General features: G+C 42.2%; 2 protein-coding genes across 8 annotated transcripts in view; one reads left to right on the top strand and one right to left on the bottom strand.

Annotated features, from left to right (window-relative positions):
* UPP2 (uridine phosphorylase 2) overlaps nucleotides 1-15,012 on the top strand; it is a 73,777-nt gene that overhangs the window by 20,308 nt on the left and 38,457 nt on the right. The window contains exon 7 of one of the 2 annotated variants that reach the window (XM_068245743.1): nucleotides 697-9,931. The exons of the other annotated variant lie outside the window; for it this stretch is intronic. Coding sequence (XP_068101844.1) covers nucleotides 697-839 — 143 coding nt within the window. The 3' untranslated portion in view covers nucleotides 840-9,931. Of the gene's footprint in view, nucleotides 1-696; nucleotides 9,932-15,012 lie in introns of those variants that run through there. 2 annotated transcript variants of the gene reach the window in all.
* CCDC148 (coiled-coil domain containing 148) overlaps nucleotides 9,249-15,012 on the bottom strand; it is a 267,767-nt gene continuing 262,003 nt past the window's right edge. For all 6 annotated transcript variants that reach the window (XM_068245736.1, XM_068245741.1, XM_068245735.1 and 3 more), the window contains one exon: nucleotides 9,249-11,812. In XM_068245736.1, coding sequence (XP_068101837.1) covers nucleotides 11,666-11,812 — 147 coding nt within the window. In that variant the 3' untranslated portion in view covers nucleotides 9,249-11,665. The remainder of the gene's footprint in view (nucleotides 11,813-15,012) is intronic.

Below are 15,012 nucleotides of genomic sequence, written 5' to 3'. Positions count from 1 at the left end.
CTGCAGATCTGTGATGATTGTGGCTGGGTTCACATATGACATAGCATGAAAATGTAGCGGTTTAGGATAGGCGTTTGCGATTTTGTATTGCGTTTTGCATTTTTTACGCAGATGCGTTTTTCACGAGTTTTAATGTGTTTGCATACACGGCTCGTTTTATGCGCCGGATTGACCCAGCGGCTCGATGCCGGCGCATCCCTGCTCGTCCGCGCTGGTGCTTCCTTATCACCGCTCGATTCCCTGCCATTGTCCGCCGGCGCGGGTCGAGCGGCATGATCGGGCCAGCTGAATATTATCAGCTGGCCGGATCAGCTGGTCGATACACAGTACAGAAATGTACCGTGTATTCCCAGCATTAGAGGCAGAAGATAAGCAGGACAGCCAGGCAACATGTATTGTTTAAAAGGAAATAAATATGCAGCCTCCTTATCCCTCTTGCTTCAGCAGTCCTTTAAGTCTTTCTTGTTTTCTCTTGCTTTTATGGCCTGCAGATCTCTATCTAGATTTTTTTTTAACAGTTATACTTTCATTTGAGAGAATTTTCCCTAACAACATTGTGGCTTTAAATGAAATGACATTTTTTTAATTTTGATTTAACATTGCGTGACATTCAAGGGAGATTACTGTTAAAAGAGGAATTTTCTCGGTCTGTACACTTGAAGCATTCACAGCGCTTTAACAAATCCTCTCTTTCAGCCGCTGTGGTCTGCGTGACTCTTCTTGACAGGCTACAAGGCGATCAGATCACGCAAAGTCACGCTGTTCTAGCCGAATACCAGAGGCGACCTCAGAAGCTGATTGCAAAGTTCATGAAGACGCAGCTTGGTCTCAGCACGTAGCTGCAGCACAGCGTGACGCCGGACCCTGCAGCGCCATCACGCTCCCTCTATATACACTGCACATGTGATGGGAGTAAGCTGTCTTTTGTACATTCTGTATATTTTTAGCAGTCAGTTGCTGCACAGCAGTTTCCTCTAGAGATTAGGAAGGTTGGTTCTTGGTAGGGCCAGTTAATATACAAAACCCAAACACTTTATGTACAGCATTACACTGTGTGGCAATAATAGAACCCACCAGAAGGTGGTGCTGCAAGGAAATGTAAATATCCACTCTTACTACAGAAACAGAGATGGGCTAATCAAATGTACTTCCTGCTCATTTTGATTGGCCCAATTCCAAGCTCTATAATCCTCTATAATTTGTGTTACATTTCCATGCCAACCAGAATTATTATGGTCCATCCAAGTTCAGAGGTCTCAAAACTATAGATGATCAATGAGGTGCATTGGCCCAATTTCAACATACACACAATTTGCATGATATTTTCATACAAGCCAGAACTATTTGCATGCCATTGAGCATCTGTACTCAAGATCCAGCTCTTTACTTTACTCTTCTTGCGCTAAATGTGTTCAGTATGCTTATCTCTCTTGACTTGTGTCAGTGGGGCGCAAATTACAGGCCTAAAGGTGGCCAGACATGGTTACATTTTAAGCTGTTTTTTAATACGAGAGAAATTTGATCCATTTTTACACTTCATTTAATAATTTTAAAAAACAAATCAATATATCACATACACATGATCAATATTTCTAAAAAAATATATGAAATATAGAATAAAAATGTACGTTTTTATATTTTATATCTTATTCTTCGGACACATCCGATCAGATTTTTATTGAAAAAAAAACAGTAAAAAATTTTTTTCCCCTTAATCCAAAAATGTATTTTCAATTACTTATGTAATCAACCATTTTTATTGCAAAAAAATTTGAAGATTTGATTATATTGTGTGCGGCCACCTTATCGCAGACCAGAACATGGCTATGGCCCCCATACTTGCTACTAGCAGATTTTGAATTGGTCATGCTGTGGCAAACTGTGAAAATCAATCTTTATTAGTTCCATGTAAAAATATGGCCAACGTTTCGGAGCCGACTGCTGCTGACCTCAGATGAATACACATCGCTGACAGCGAGTGTTGTAGAGGAGCCAGACTCCCGAATTCCTATGCAGAATTTTTTGCACAGCAGCAAACAGATCTTTGCCTCAGAGCAGATATTGCCTTGATAAAGGGGTCCTACGCAGCTTCGAAACGTTGGCCATATTTTTACATGGAACTAATAAAGATTGATTTTGGATGTGCCAGCTTTCTCCCTTGTTGAATACTGCATAGAGGGCGTATTCCCTTTTTTCAGCTGTCGCACTCCCCTTAAAGACTATGGGTTTGATCCATTAGTGAGTGCGAGATAATACTTCCAATGTGATGCAAACTGTGAAGCTGGACTGATGAAGCCCCCAGTCATGAATATTAGAACTAACCAGGACTAACTGCCGCCTCATAGATGCTTAGAGATTTACTCACAGCAGTTTGGAGCACATTTGCACATAGAACCTACACACCCTGTAGGGGTCACTATTGGTGGGGAGAGAGAATGCAGGATCATTGATATCACATCCCTATGACATACATACATCCATAGGTGAAAGGAGATGTGACACATCAATAAGTCATTTATTATGAATTATTTATTTCCCTTTATTGTATATCATCTGCTTTGACACATTTGTCAGAAGTGTTTTCTTCTCCTTTATTTCTTGCTGTCTATTCCCAGAGTGTGAAACCTGCTTTATTCCTAGCAATGTGCAGAGCTGAGCTGAAGAGATGGCAAGAGATGAGTTCCAACTGTACCGACATAACATTTCACAAAGGTAGAAATTACAAATGTCTTATTCCGTGCCTGATCCAGTGACACCTTGTGGCGTGGTCTTTTAATAACTCGACATGGGGCAGGCTTAGAAGGTTGGTTCATCTCACACTAAAGGTACATAGATACTGAATGACTGTCATCAGAAGTAATCATTAGTGATCATTTCAGGTGACAGTTTAGGAGTGATCTCTGTACAAAAACACTGCTTGGCTATCTGCCAAAGTGTCTTTTTTCTGTTCCATGAAGAATTGCGGATAAGAGGATTTGATGTGAACTACAATAAAATAACAGTAGTGGTCGTGCACGACGCACAGTAGGGTGATTACTAATGATGTCCGCAGCAATGTTGTTGGGCACTGCTGCTAATGTTAGATTTAGTGATCATTTTAGGCAATCAAAATAAAAAAATGGATTCTAGTTTGAATTGAATCATGATCGGACAACAGTAGTATTTTGCCCTAACCAAGCGCTATGCTCTGACAGATTGAGAGGTGTTGCTAGGATCCCAGAATAATATCTGTCATCCCTTTGAAAGAAAATGTGTTCCATGGCAAAGAGCGGGTGTAGTGACAGATTGTGGGTGTGGCCAAATACTGGGCATACTATTAAAGTACATGAACCCAGGTTGCCTGCTGTAGGTACTGTATTGGTGTGCCACACTCCACTCCCCATACATTACTGGGCCACAAGGAAGCGTCACTGCTCCGCGCCCCACCGTGTCATACATCAAAATGGAACCTTGTACAAATTTAAATAAACAAAACAAACACTTAAAATACATAGTAACTTACTAAGGCTCCCTTTCCACTACCCGGCGATGTGTGAACTGATTCCGATAGCTAACAGATCACAAAACGCAGGGTACAGTAAAACTAATGGAAACGGCAGCAGCCTTTTCCATTAGTGCGATCCAGTGGGTGCTACATTACAGTGGGTATCAAGTTACTGTGTGTGCTAAGTTCCTCTGGGTGCTAAGATTAAGTGGGTGCGAAGATGCAGTGGGCAGCCTCCATATACCTCTCAGTTCAGGTGTCCTTTAAAGAGGAACTCCAGTGAAAATAATGTAATAAAAAAAGTGCTTAATTTTTACAATAATTATGTATAAATGATTTAGTCAGTGTTTGCTCATTGTAAAATCTTTCCTCTCCCAGATTTACATTCTGACATTTATCACATGGTGACATTGTTACTGTGGGCAGGTTATGTAGCTGCTCCTAGCTGTTTTGGCTGTTACAGACAGCTGTAAACAGCCATTTCCTGTCTGTGAACATTGTTACATTGTGGCAGTTTGCCCAGAGTACCGCGGTACCAGAGTTTCTTGTGGGAGGGGTTTCATCACAAAATCAGTCATACAGCGCCCCCTGATGGTCTGTTTGTGAAATGCAATAGATTTGTCATGTAAAAGGGGGTATCAGCTACTGATTGGGATAAAGTTCAATTCTTGGTCGGAGTTTCTCTTTAAGTCTTGTACTAAGCTGTGATATTACAAAAAAAGCAAATGGCTTAAAAATTACATTTTGCATGAACAATGATCAACACAGAAACAGATTCCAATTCCAAAAGTAAATTCCTGCCTCTATTTTATTTGGCAGTGCTGTTTGTACGCTTTATTTTTTACCTTGGCTGATAATTTAAAGTAGGTTTAGGGTCAGTGCAGTCTGTAATTAATGAATAACATAAAGGGATTGGAGCCAGCAGGTGCACTTTTATCAAGAAGGGATTACAAGAGGCCAAAGCTGATGTGATTTTTGGCTAGCGTCGGGCCGTACGGAACGCATACAGTCTCTCGCGCTTTGTAGTATTTTATGCGACTCCTTGTGCTTTCCTGAGCCATAATCCTCCGCGCTCGCTAACTGCAATGTGGTTTTAGAATAATGAATCTTTTATGGACGATACAAAAGTCTCTCTAGAACAAAACATTAATAAATCCCCCTTGCGACGTTTGACATAAACGATTGTAATGAATAAAAAATTCAATTTACAGGATAATGACTTTTTCTATCTTTTTTTTTTTTTTTTAAAGAGCTTGTATTTTCTAATGATAAAAATCAATATATAAAATACAGGCATTCAGGATTTCTAAAAAATGGCTTCCGTGATAAGAGTTATTGTCTTAAAATTACAACCTGTAAAATCAAATGCACAGAGAGAACAGATTTATCCTGACACAATGGGCCTGATTCACAAAGCGGTGCTAACAGTTAGCACGCTAGTGAAAAGCCCTTTATCATGCCTAAACTCAGTTTAGGCATGATAAGTTTAGGTGTGATAAGTTTAGGTGTGATAAGTTTAGGCATGATAAGTTTAGGTGTGATAAGTTTAGGCATGATAAGTTTAGGTGTGATAAGTTTTTAGGCGTGATAAGTTTAAGCACCAACTGGGTTAGCACCACAGTGCACAGCTGATCAAACGTTTTGTGCTGGCAAAGTCTGGTGCACTTTGCATAGAGTTTAATGGCGCTGCTTTGCGTGCGGGACTTTGCGTGCGATCTAAACTTATCTAAACTTATCATGCCTAAACTTATCATGCCTAAACTTATCATGCCTAAACTTATCATGCCTAAACTTATCATGCCTAAACTTATCATGCCCAAACTGAGTTTAGGCATGATAAAAATGGTGATCACGCCTAAAGTCTTTAACTGGGTTATCACCGCTTTGTGAATCGAGCCCAATATATTCATAAAGTAACATCAGGTATAATTACAGGCAGGTTTACTCAATGAGAGGATGATGTGCAGCCCACAGCCACCAATTAAACATCACTCGGTTGTCACATCAGGGATGGAACTTGATGGGTTGAGATTGGTTGTTGGAAGTCTGCTCGTAGATTTTGGTTGTTAAAGTAAAGCGAGCACCATTTTTAGCACCCAGACCATCTTAACAGCACATTAAATATGTATGCGAACATTGTGGCTCATTCATTAAAAACATTAAATTTTACCTCTTCTTTTTACATTTAAAAGTTTAGCACAGGGTTTTATTAGCCTACTTCCGAGGCCCGCCCAACCACAGAAGTTTCAGGCAGATAAGGACTGATGTAATTATTTTACTGCACACATTAGCAGAGAGCAAACAAAAGCTTTCATCAGCAGGGGATTGGGTAGATAAAACACTGTGCTTTAAAGAGTTTAGAGAAGTCCCAGATGCTATCTATACATCTTCTCCTGTATAAATAATGGCCACCTAGGAGGGGGCACATGGCAGCTTCTATAGCTATTAGAAACCAGTGGGTAAAAAGTGTTGCTTGGTTCCCTTTAACCCTTTCCTGTTGTCAAGGCCGGTTCAACCCTCAATGGGGCCATGGGGCAACCTTCCTTCCCCCACCAGTGAAATCAGCCCCCAGGGCCCCGAGCTGGTTGCCGCCCACTGATCTTCCTCTTAACCCTTCTGTGCTCCCTGGGGACACCTGATCTGCATGCTTGCTCAGGGTCTTTGGCTAAGAGTATTAGAGGTAGAGAGGATAAGCAGAACAGCCAGGCAATCTGTATTGTTTAAAAGGAAATACATATGTCACCCTCCATATCCCTCTCACTTCAGGTCTTTTCTAAAGATGATATAACAGGATTGTATATTTATGATAAATTGTGTCAAAGGCCCCCACTCCCCATTTATGGATAGGTTTTGCTCTTTGGCATAGCATTGACAACTATAACAAACTACACAGTCTGAAGTGTGCAGCTCCCTATCATCAAATAAGTGCCCCTATTCCCTGAGGTGTGGGAATACCGCAAAGTCCTGTACTGCAGTTAGCGCTCCTATGCTGGGCTCTGTGCTTACCCAAGGGTTGCTTGGTATTCCCAATATATAAATCTCTGCACTATTCAGTAGGAGTACGCTAAGATGCTTTTCTAGTTTTCTGGTGTCTGATGACAGCTGGAGCTGGAGAGGTAGCTCTGTAATAGTGATGAAATGACTTCTAGGGTCCAGTGTAAGCTGCCTTGTGTATACTCTGAGCTGGATACACAAGAACCTTCACAGGAAAACTTGCTTGGCTGCTGTGGTGACTCTATGTCTCTGATATTTTCTGTCTCACTGACCCAGAATGCAGATCTGACTCTTTTCTGTTGATACTGACTCAACACTGCTCTGTGCGAGCGATTTTAACTACTACGATCAAATGAAATTAGGGATGGCAACAGGGACGGATCTAGACCAAGTTGCCCCAAGTTGCGCCTGGGGCAAGGTCAGGTTTTGGCGCCTAAACTGCCATTTCCCATCCACATTTTGCCGCCTTTTTAAGCATTGAACAAACTGCACCTGGGGTAAGAGACCCGCTTGCCCCCCCCTAGATCCGTCCCTGGATGGCAATGCTAAGGAAAACTCATGGAGAAGCATGTGATCAGGTGATGAGATTTGTAAAGGTGGCCACTAACGGTCCAATTTCTAGCAAAAAATTTGTTCGAGCAATCAGATAATTCTGATCGGAAGACAAATCGTTCACTACAACACCAACTAATCTTTGCTTCCTATCTATCACAACCAACAAGAAAATCCAAATTTTGGTCTGACGAAAATCCAATCGGACAACTATTTTTATAATCGTTCGTAATCGATTGTGCCCATCAACTAAGATTATTTACAACCAATCTGATCATAATTTATGATCGATCGAACGATATTTCGCTAGGAGTTGGACCAGTTGGAGCCACCTTTAGGCTCTGATTTGCTGGTCATGATCATGTGTTCAACCAGGAAGTCATTGCAGCATATCTGAACCTTACAAATCCATCAGCTGATCAAACTGATCACATGCTTCTCCATGAGTTCTCCTAGGCAGGGCTATCCTTACAAATGATCATTGGGATGGTCAGGCAGCAGGCAATTTAAAGGGATCAAGTAAAGCAGCATCCATAATTCTCTCACTACAGACTCCAGGGCCCATATGCAATTCACTTTTTCTCCCAAGTTTTCTCTTAGGTGATATTTGAAAAATTGTCAATAAAATGCATTTTAAGCCGCCAGAAAGCAAGAAAATACTCAAAATAATTGTTAGTACTTTTTCACCTATTTTTGATACTTTTTTAGCTGAAAAGTGCTTGAAAGTTATTTAAAATCAAAGATTAAAAATGATCTCCTAGGTGAAAAGTGTATGGCCCTATGAGTTTCACTGGATTGGGCACTGAACATTTGTAATATATACTTTGTGAAATGTTTATTGCTTTCAGTTTTTATTTATTGTTTTTAAACATCCACCTCTGCTTCTCTCTCTCTCTCTCTCCATCTTATGCCACATGGTGAAGTCAGAAAATAGAAAACATGGTGCACAAGTAATGGTTTAAAAACAAGTAATGGTTTAAAAGACGGTTTAGAAGACAACAGAGTCTTATTTAAAGTGGTATTATACTTCCAAAACTCAAATTTCAGTAACTATTCTTAGTTACATAAAGCAACATTTGAAAGGATTCCTAAGTATTCCCTGTGTGTAAAAACATTTATTTTCACTGCAGAGAGTAGTAGAAGCATGCTTATCTCTTGTCGCTGGCAAATGCAAATGTACCCATTGCTGGCTGTCTGCATGTCTTCACTCTGCCCTCCTCCCTCTGGTAAATAGACACATCACCTTGGCAGCAGCTGAGTTACTTCAGCAAAAAAGGAGGGGGGCGAGTGAAGACACATGGTTAAGAGAGCTTCAGCCGGCAACAATTACATTTGCTGATGACCAGAGATAAGCAAGCTTCTCCTGCCCTCTGAAGTGAAAATATATGCTGTTGTGATTACACATCTTACAATTGCTCTGTAGCTTTAACCACCTGACATGAAATGGAATCAATCATCCAATCACTGTGCATGATTTTGGAGTGTAGTAGACAAACCATCGATCCACTTATCGCCCACCATGGCTGGTACACTGACTTCCAACCACTCATGATCACCTTGGAATCATTTGAACATTTTTAATTGATTTCCTGGGAAACGGCACATTGGAAGGAGAACCAAGCAATAATAATGCTACCTCAAAATATGTCAGAGCCACCACTGGTGGGTTTCTAGACTTCACTTTACTCTTTAACCATGGTTACAAGACACTTCCCTCCAATGCTTACTCAAAGACCACCCATCCATGCAAATTAGGATTTATGAATGAGAAAGATTTTTAGTTTTGATAACGAAAAAAAATCTTTCCTGCAGCAGACGGTTGATGGAAATGGCCAATATTGGCGTATGTCCAACATCGGACTAATGTCTTTCACTGGGCATGTGCGGTTTGGAACTCACACATGCCCAGTTCACAATCGCTTGTTCATTGGCCAGTAAACATCTGAGAGGCAATGGGAAGTCCCAGAAGACAATGAGGCTGGTGAGTGGTGGGTACTCTAACCCACCATATTTTTAAATTGAAAATTTTAGTTTAACGATGCCACTGCTTACCTGTCAACAAAAATAGTCCATCCCCCCCCCCCCCCACACACACAATATGGCTGCACAGTTGCTCAGTAATGTCGCCATCAACAGTAATGTTCCATTATACAGTGTGGCTGCTTCCATTTAGCCTTAGATGAGGTGTGTTTTCAAAGTTTTGCAAAAAATCTTTCCATAAGCTGAACAATTTTAGTTTATTATGACACAATCTACTCCACGGTGAAAGCTTCTAAAATGATTTCAACAATGGTGCTGTATATGTAATACTCCATATTACTTCACATCGCTGTTATTTACCTGCTGTTCTCGCCATACACAGTGTGATTTGTATGGAAATGCATTGCAGTAATGTAGCAGTCACCGGTTCTGAACTGTCAGAATCTGGGAAGCTTTTTCCTGAGATAAATTTGTCTCTCTCTTGGGGGTCAATTTACAAAGAATGTGAGATGTTTTGCATTTGAGACGCCTCACGATTGCTTTCAATTAAAAAGGAAAATTCTTAAAAGGCTACATACAGCTAGTTCTCTCACAGGCTCCTCTCATAATAGCCCACGTTTACACTCTGCTCTTATACCGCTCTTTGTTCTTTAAAGTAAGATTACAGTCTATTGATATTACATCCATTAAGGCCTGTCACCCAACTTCTTATTGCCCATATAGTGGAACAACCTGTCTTTGTCACAACGTCATACCATCTGTGGAAAAACCACAGAACTCCTGTCCGCTGTGAACTGACCACTTGGTGCTGTGTGATTGTATTATTTTGTCAATTATGTATTTCCATTCTGTATTTTAACATATTTTTGTTACTGTATGTTTGTAATATGTAATAAAAAAATCTCAAAATATTATTGAAAAGTGTATTTAAGATTCTATTTGTGTCCAAATGTTACCAAGACACTTATAGAAAATTTGGACTGCGGAGCCCTGGTTAAAGGATATCAGAGCTGATTAAAAAAAACTAGAGCTCACAACAATTCACCTAAATGCCTCCCTTGGCCTCTTCCGGGTTGGGCAGTAGTGCGCAGCCTTTGGCTGAAAGCTTTGTGCACATGGCATTAGTCGCTTCGTCATGCGCAGAGTGAACCCACCCAGGGCCGGGCCGAGGCATAGGCTGGAGAGGCTCCAGCCTCAGGGCGCAGTGTAGGAGGGGGGGCACAATTCATTCAGCTGTCATTCCTAATTGTGTTTGAAGCAGAAAGAAGTAAGAAAAGGGGATACATGGCAGTGACTGCAAGCCAGATAACTAGATATTAGGGTGTTGGGGAGGTTGTGGGCCTGTGTGCCCTGTGGCCCTCTTAGTCTAATAGCAATCAGTGTGTGACGGCTGGGGTGGGAGGGATGGAGGGGCACACTTTGGTGTCTCAGCCTTGGGTGCTGGAGGACCTTGTCCCAGCTCTGAACCCACCCATGGCGCAATATCAAGGACATGTGCCGCCAGGTCCCTGACCCAGAAGAGGCTGGGGGGAGCTATTAGGTGGAGCATAGAGGGGGTGGAGGAGAAGTGGGTAGCAGTGGGCATGAGGACTGATTCACAAACATGTCAGCTCCCCTTGGTTTTAAATTTTTTGTCAGATAAACGAGGCTTATTTAGCTTAAAAAATAGACAATTTAGAGGTGACCTTATAAACATATATACATTCAAATGTAAAAGCTTGGCAAATTTAGGTCTGTACATGACATGAACTCTGTATGGAGGAAAGGAGATTGTACCTTTTTCGTTTTTAAAAGGGGGCCTTCACAGTAAATATGTATACGATGTGGAAGTAATTATGGTAAATTCTATATCTGCATTTAAAAGTAGCTTGGGGTGTTTCCCCAAAGACACCGCAGGGATCATTACTAGGTATAGGGTATTTTCCTTCCTTTGGATTACGATACAGCTGGGCTAGAAATGGTCAATTTTTCCAAATTGAATGCAAATTGTATGTAGTTTGGAAATGAGCCATATCAAATCGACAGGAAGTGGACTTGTTTTCCCCGATTCAAAACTGCCTACAATTTGCCATAAATTTGAATGCAAGCTGAAAGATTAGCATCTCATTGGCTAGCTACACTCGAGAATGAACTTGATAAACACCTGTCCTTTTTTTCACCCCACATAACTATGTAACTATGACAACGTTAGCTTTATCCCATGCAGTGCACTGGGTAAGATATTTTAGCAGCTTTCCTTGATGGCCTCTAGGTGGCAGCACACCTATTAATCAGCCATAGGTCCCATACACACAAGTTGTCTATAGAGTGACAGGTATAAAATAACATTCATCTTCTCTTTCTTCTGCTGTCAGACATCAGAAGCCCATCCTGTAGTTTACACAATGCTGCTGCTGGCAATAAGCAAGAAAAGTTGCCACATTCCAGCGGAGTAGCATAGCTGTCACCTCCTCTCCATCTTTCACATGTAATGTCTCAATCTCCCTCCACACTGTGAATAAGGTGACAGTCACTGCACAGCCCCAGTGCAATATAATGTATGTTACGTGCCGGGCCTGTGTGCAGAGAGGCAACACTCTCCACATGACAGCAGGGTTGTCATGACAACTCCGAAAATACTGTAAATCCTTCATTGATAACGCAATGGAGATTCTGCTATTTCTTGAACACGGTGGACTCCATGTCCCTCCTTGGAGGCTTTGGTGGAAGAATTTTAGGTAAAATTTCTTTGGCATAGCGGGTCTTATGTAGGCCGGCCTCTCGAAGCGCCATCTCCACTCTGATTCTCGGGTCTGACACAATCTGCAGGTGAACAGCCAATAATAATGTTGTAAAGCGTGAAACCAATAAAACAACTAAATGCATAGATAAGATATAAAAGAAAGATCGAGAGCCACTATAGTGTAGTATTGTAAAAGGCAACCTTAACTGAAAGGCATATGGATGTTTCCTTTTAAAGAGGAACTGTAGATACCTATCAAACACTGTTTCACTTACCTGGGGCTTCTGCAAGCCCCCAGCAGCCGTCCTGGCCTGCGCTAGTCCTCCACGAGCCTCCGTTCTCCCACCGCCACCTGCTTTCACTTTCGCCCTTGGACCACTGCGCCTGCGCGGCTCTGGCCACGCGTATCCTGGCTCTGGCCATAGCGCTATTGCAGAGGGGAACGTGAAGAAAAGATAGGGTTGGCAGGGCTGCACTGACCTCGGCTTGCAAGTCGAGAAACGGAGCGGCGGCGGGAGAACGGAGGCTCGTGGAGGACCGGTGCGGGACAGGATAGCTGCTGGGGGCTTGCAGAAGCCCCAGGTAAGTGAAACAGTGTGTTTGATAGGTATCTACAGTTCCGCTTTAAACAATACCAGTTGCCTGGCAGTCCTGCTGATCTCTTTGGCTGCAGCAGAGGCTGAATCACACACCTGAAACAAGCATGCAGCTAATCCAGTCTGACTTCAGTCAGAGCACCTTTACAATTGTTGTCCTTTAATATCCCTTTACTAACACCCAACCCTGACCTCCCCTCCAGCATAAACCCATTCCTAATGCCTGACTGCAAACTCCTAACAGTAATGCTTAAAAATAACCTCCCCCAATCTATAAGCCCCATCCCTATCTGTAAAATTTCTGTCATCTTCACCCCGGCACAGATCCAAAACACCAGCAGCCACCCTTGTAATAATTCCTGCTTTGGCTATATGTATAGAAAATAGCAGGGTCAAAAGTGTAAGCCCCAGGTGTGGACATGCTACAGCCAAACACTGGCGCCTACGCTATGCACCTGAGGCTAAAATATTGTAAGCTGGTACTTTGCCTTTGAACAGCCAAATGCCAGTATCCAAATTCAGCACCTGAGGCCTGGATTGCCGCCATCAGTTATAGCCGTGTAAAAGCGCCCAAATTAAAGAGGAACTTCAGCGAAAAGGGGGGAAAAATCAATTCATTGCAAAAGTGAGAAGTTAAAAAGATAGAAAAGAGATCAAGAAATTATTGATATTTGCCATGTAATTTGTTCATATTGTCTGCACATCATCATCTTTACTACCGGCAGACATGCAAAAAACTAGACAGCACAAACTGCCATTATCTATAACTACACCCCCTAACAATGCAATAGGCTAAAAGGTTATTTTTTTATAGATATACATATGCACAGAGGGAGAAATTGGTTGCTTGGCAGTTGGAAACAGACATTATTTCCCACAATGCAACAATGCTCACAAACAGGAAACTGTCAGGACCTAGGTCCTGACATCACACTGTGGGAGGGGTTTCACCACAATATCAGCCATACAGACCCCCCTGGTGATCTGTTCAAGAAAAGATAAAGCTTTATCATGAGAAAGGAGGTAACAGCTACTGTTTGGGATGAAGTTCAATCCTTGGTTACAGTTCCTCTTTAACACAGGGCCAAAATGTATTGATTCCCACCCTTGAGATATGCAGCTGGAAAAAGCTGATCAAAAGTCTGATCTGAATTTTAAGACATCTGCAGTAAAAAACAAACAAACAAAAACCATAGTAACACGAGCGTTCTGGAGAGGAAGATGCTTCTGATTTTTACTTTTTTGCTCATTAATTCCTGACATTCTGTTTGCTGAATAAGTAGTTCCCGTATCCATAAATCATAACACAAATTCAATTACGGCTGTCCACGAACAATCTTGTCATATTTTTAGTACAAGTTCAAAATGTTTAGGCCGTGTGGTAATGTGGCGGAGCTATTGTCTGTAAGAGGCCTGACTGTCCGCCTACTGGTGGCGAGTTCAGAATTACCGTCAGAAGGTTGCCGCCTGTATACACGGATCGGCTTCTGCAAAGCTGTCAGAGGATCACATAAACACTATTCACATAAACCAGCAAATCTCTCATCCACAAGATGGGACTGGACGGATAAAGGTCAGACGCAGCAGCTGAGGGAAGCAGTCATGTCTATCAGCGGTTATGAGTCTGGAGGCATCAGACGGCAGTGTGGAGCATGTGAGCATTGCTGGGTTAGAGGAACAAAAGCTCAGTGGAGACTCACTAGGCTTGGCAGGCTGTCAGTCATACCGTAAAAGTTATCTCTGCAGATCTGCGCTCAGCAACAAATAAACTGTCAAACTCTTCTCTGAAAGAGCAGATGGAGGCGGTTCACTCATTCAGCAGGAAGACATATGCTGATCAAAAACAAGTGGATTTAAGGAAAACATGACATTTCCAAGATAATAAAAAGCGAAGGGGCTCATCTATACATCAAAGCAACGTTTTGGCATTGAACGGAAATCTCTGCTAGGGGCTCATTCCCACTAGTTTACACTATGAGCACTGCACTGTGCAACAGCACAATGCATTAGCACAGGGGTAGGGAACCTAAGGCTCGAGAGCCAGATATGGCTCTTTTGATGGCTACATCTGGCTCACAAACAAATCATTAGGGGTTGATTCACTAAGTTACACTGCTCAAGCAGCGCAGCTTAGTGTGGCAGCGCAAGTAACATTCTCTAAGTAGGCACGCTACTGCTGTAGCATGCAATACTAACTTACTCGCACTCCCCCTAAAACAAACAGCTGCTTCAATGGTCCCACTCTGGACCCTGTCAGGTCCAGTGACTTTGTAGGATGAGATCCCTGCACTTTGATTGGCCCAGTAGGCTGCCTGTCACTTGACAGGCATCCTATTGGGTCAAAATGCAGGGATCTCGTCCTAAAAGCGAATCAACCCCCAAGTCAGCTAATAATTGTACAAGCTGATAGTCTGCATTTCTCCTGCCTGGCTCTCTGGGAAATTGCTGATGTTGCTGAAACCCAAGAGAAACTGAAGATGTGTCTGACACTTCCGTTGCCTGGTGGATCAACTGCACACACATCACCATGGCAATAGGGACAGCCCTCTGCTGCGCATGCGCACTGTCTTAGTTTGAAACATATTGTATGGCTCTCATGGAAATACATTTTAAAATATGTGGTGTTTATGGCTCTCTCAGCCAAAAAGGTTCCTGACCTGTAATGATTAGCACATGTGCGTGCA

This window comes from Hyperolius riggenbachi, chromosome 7, assembly GCF_040937935.1.
Source record: "Hyperolius riggenbachi isolate aHypRig1 chromosome 7, aHypRig1.pri, whole genome shotgun sequence".
Taxonomy (NCBI): domain Eukaryota; kingdom Metazoa; phylum Chordata; class Amphibia; order Anura; family Hyperoliidae; genus Hyperolius; species Hyperolius riggenbachi.
This window is presented reverse-complemented; position numbering and strand designations above follow the sequence as displayed.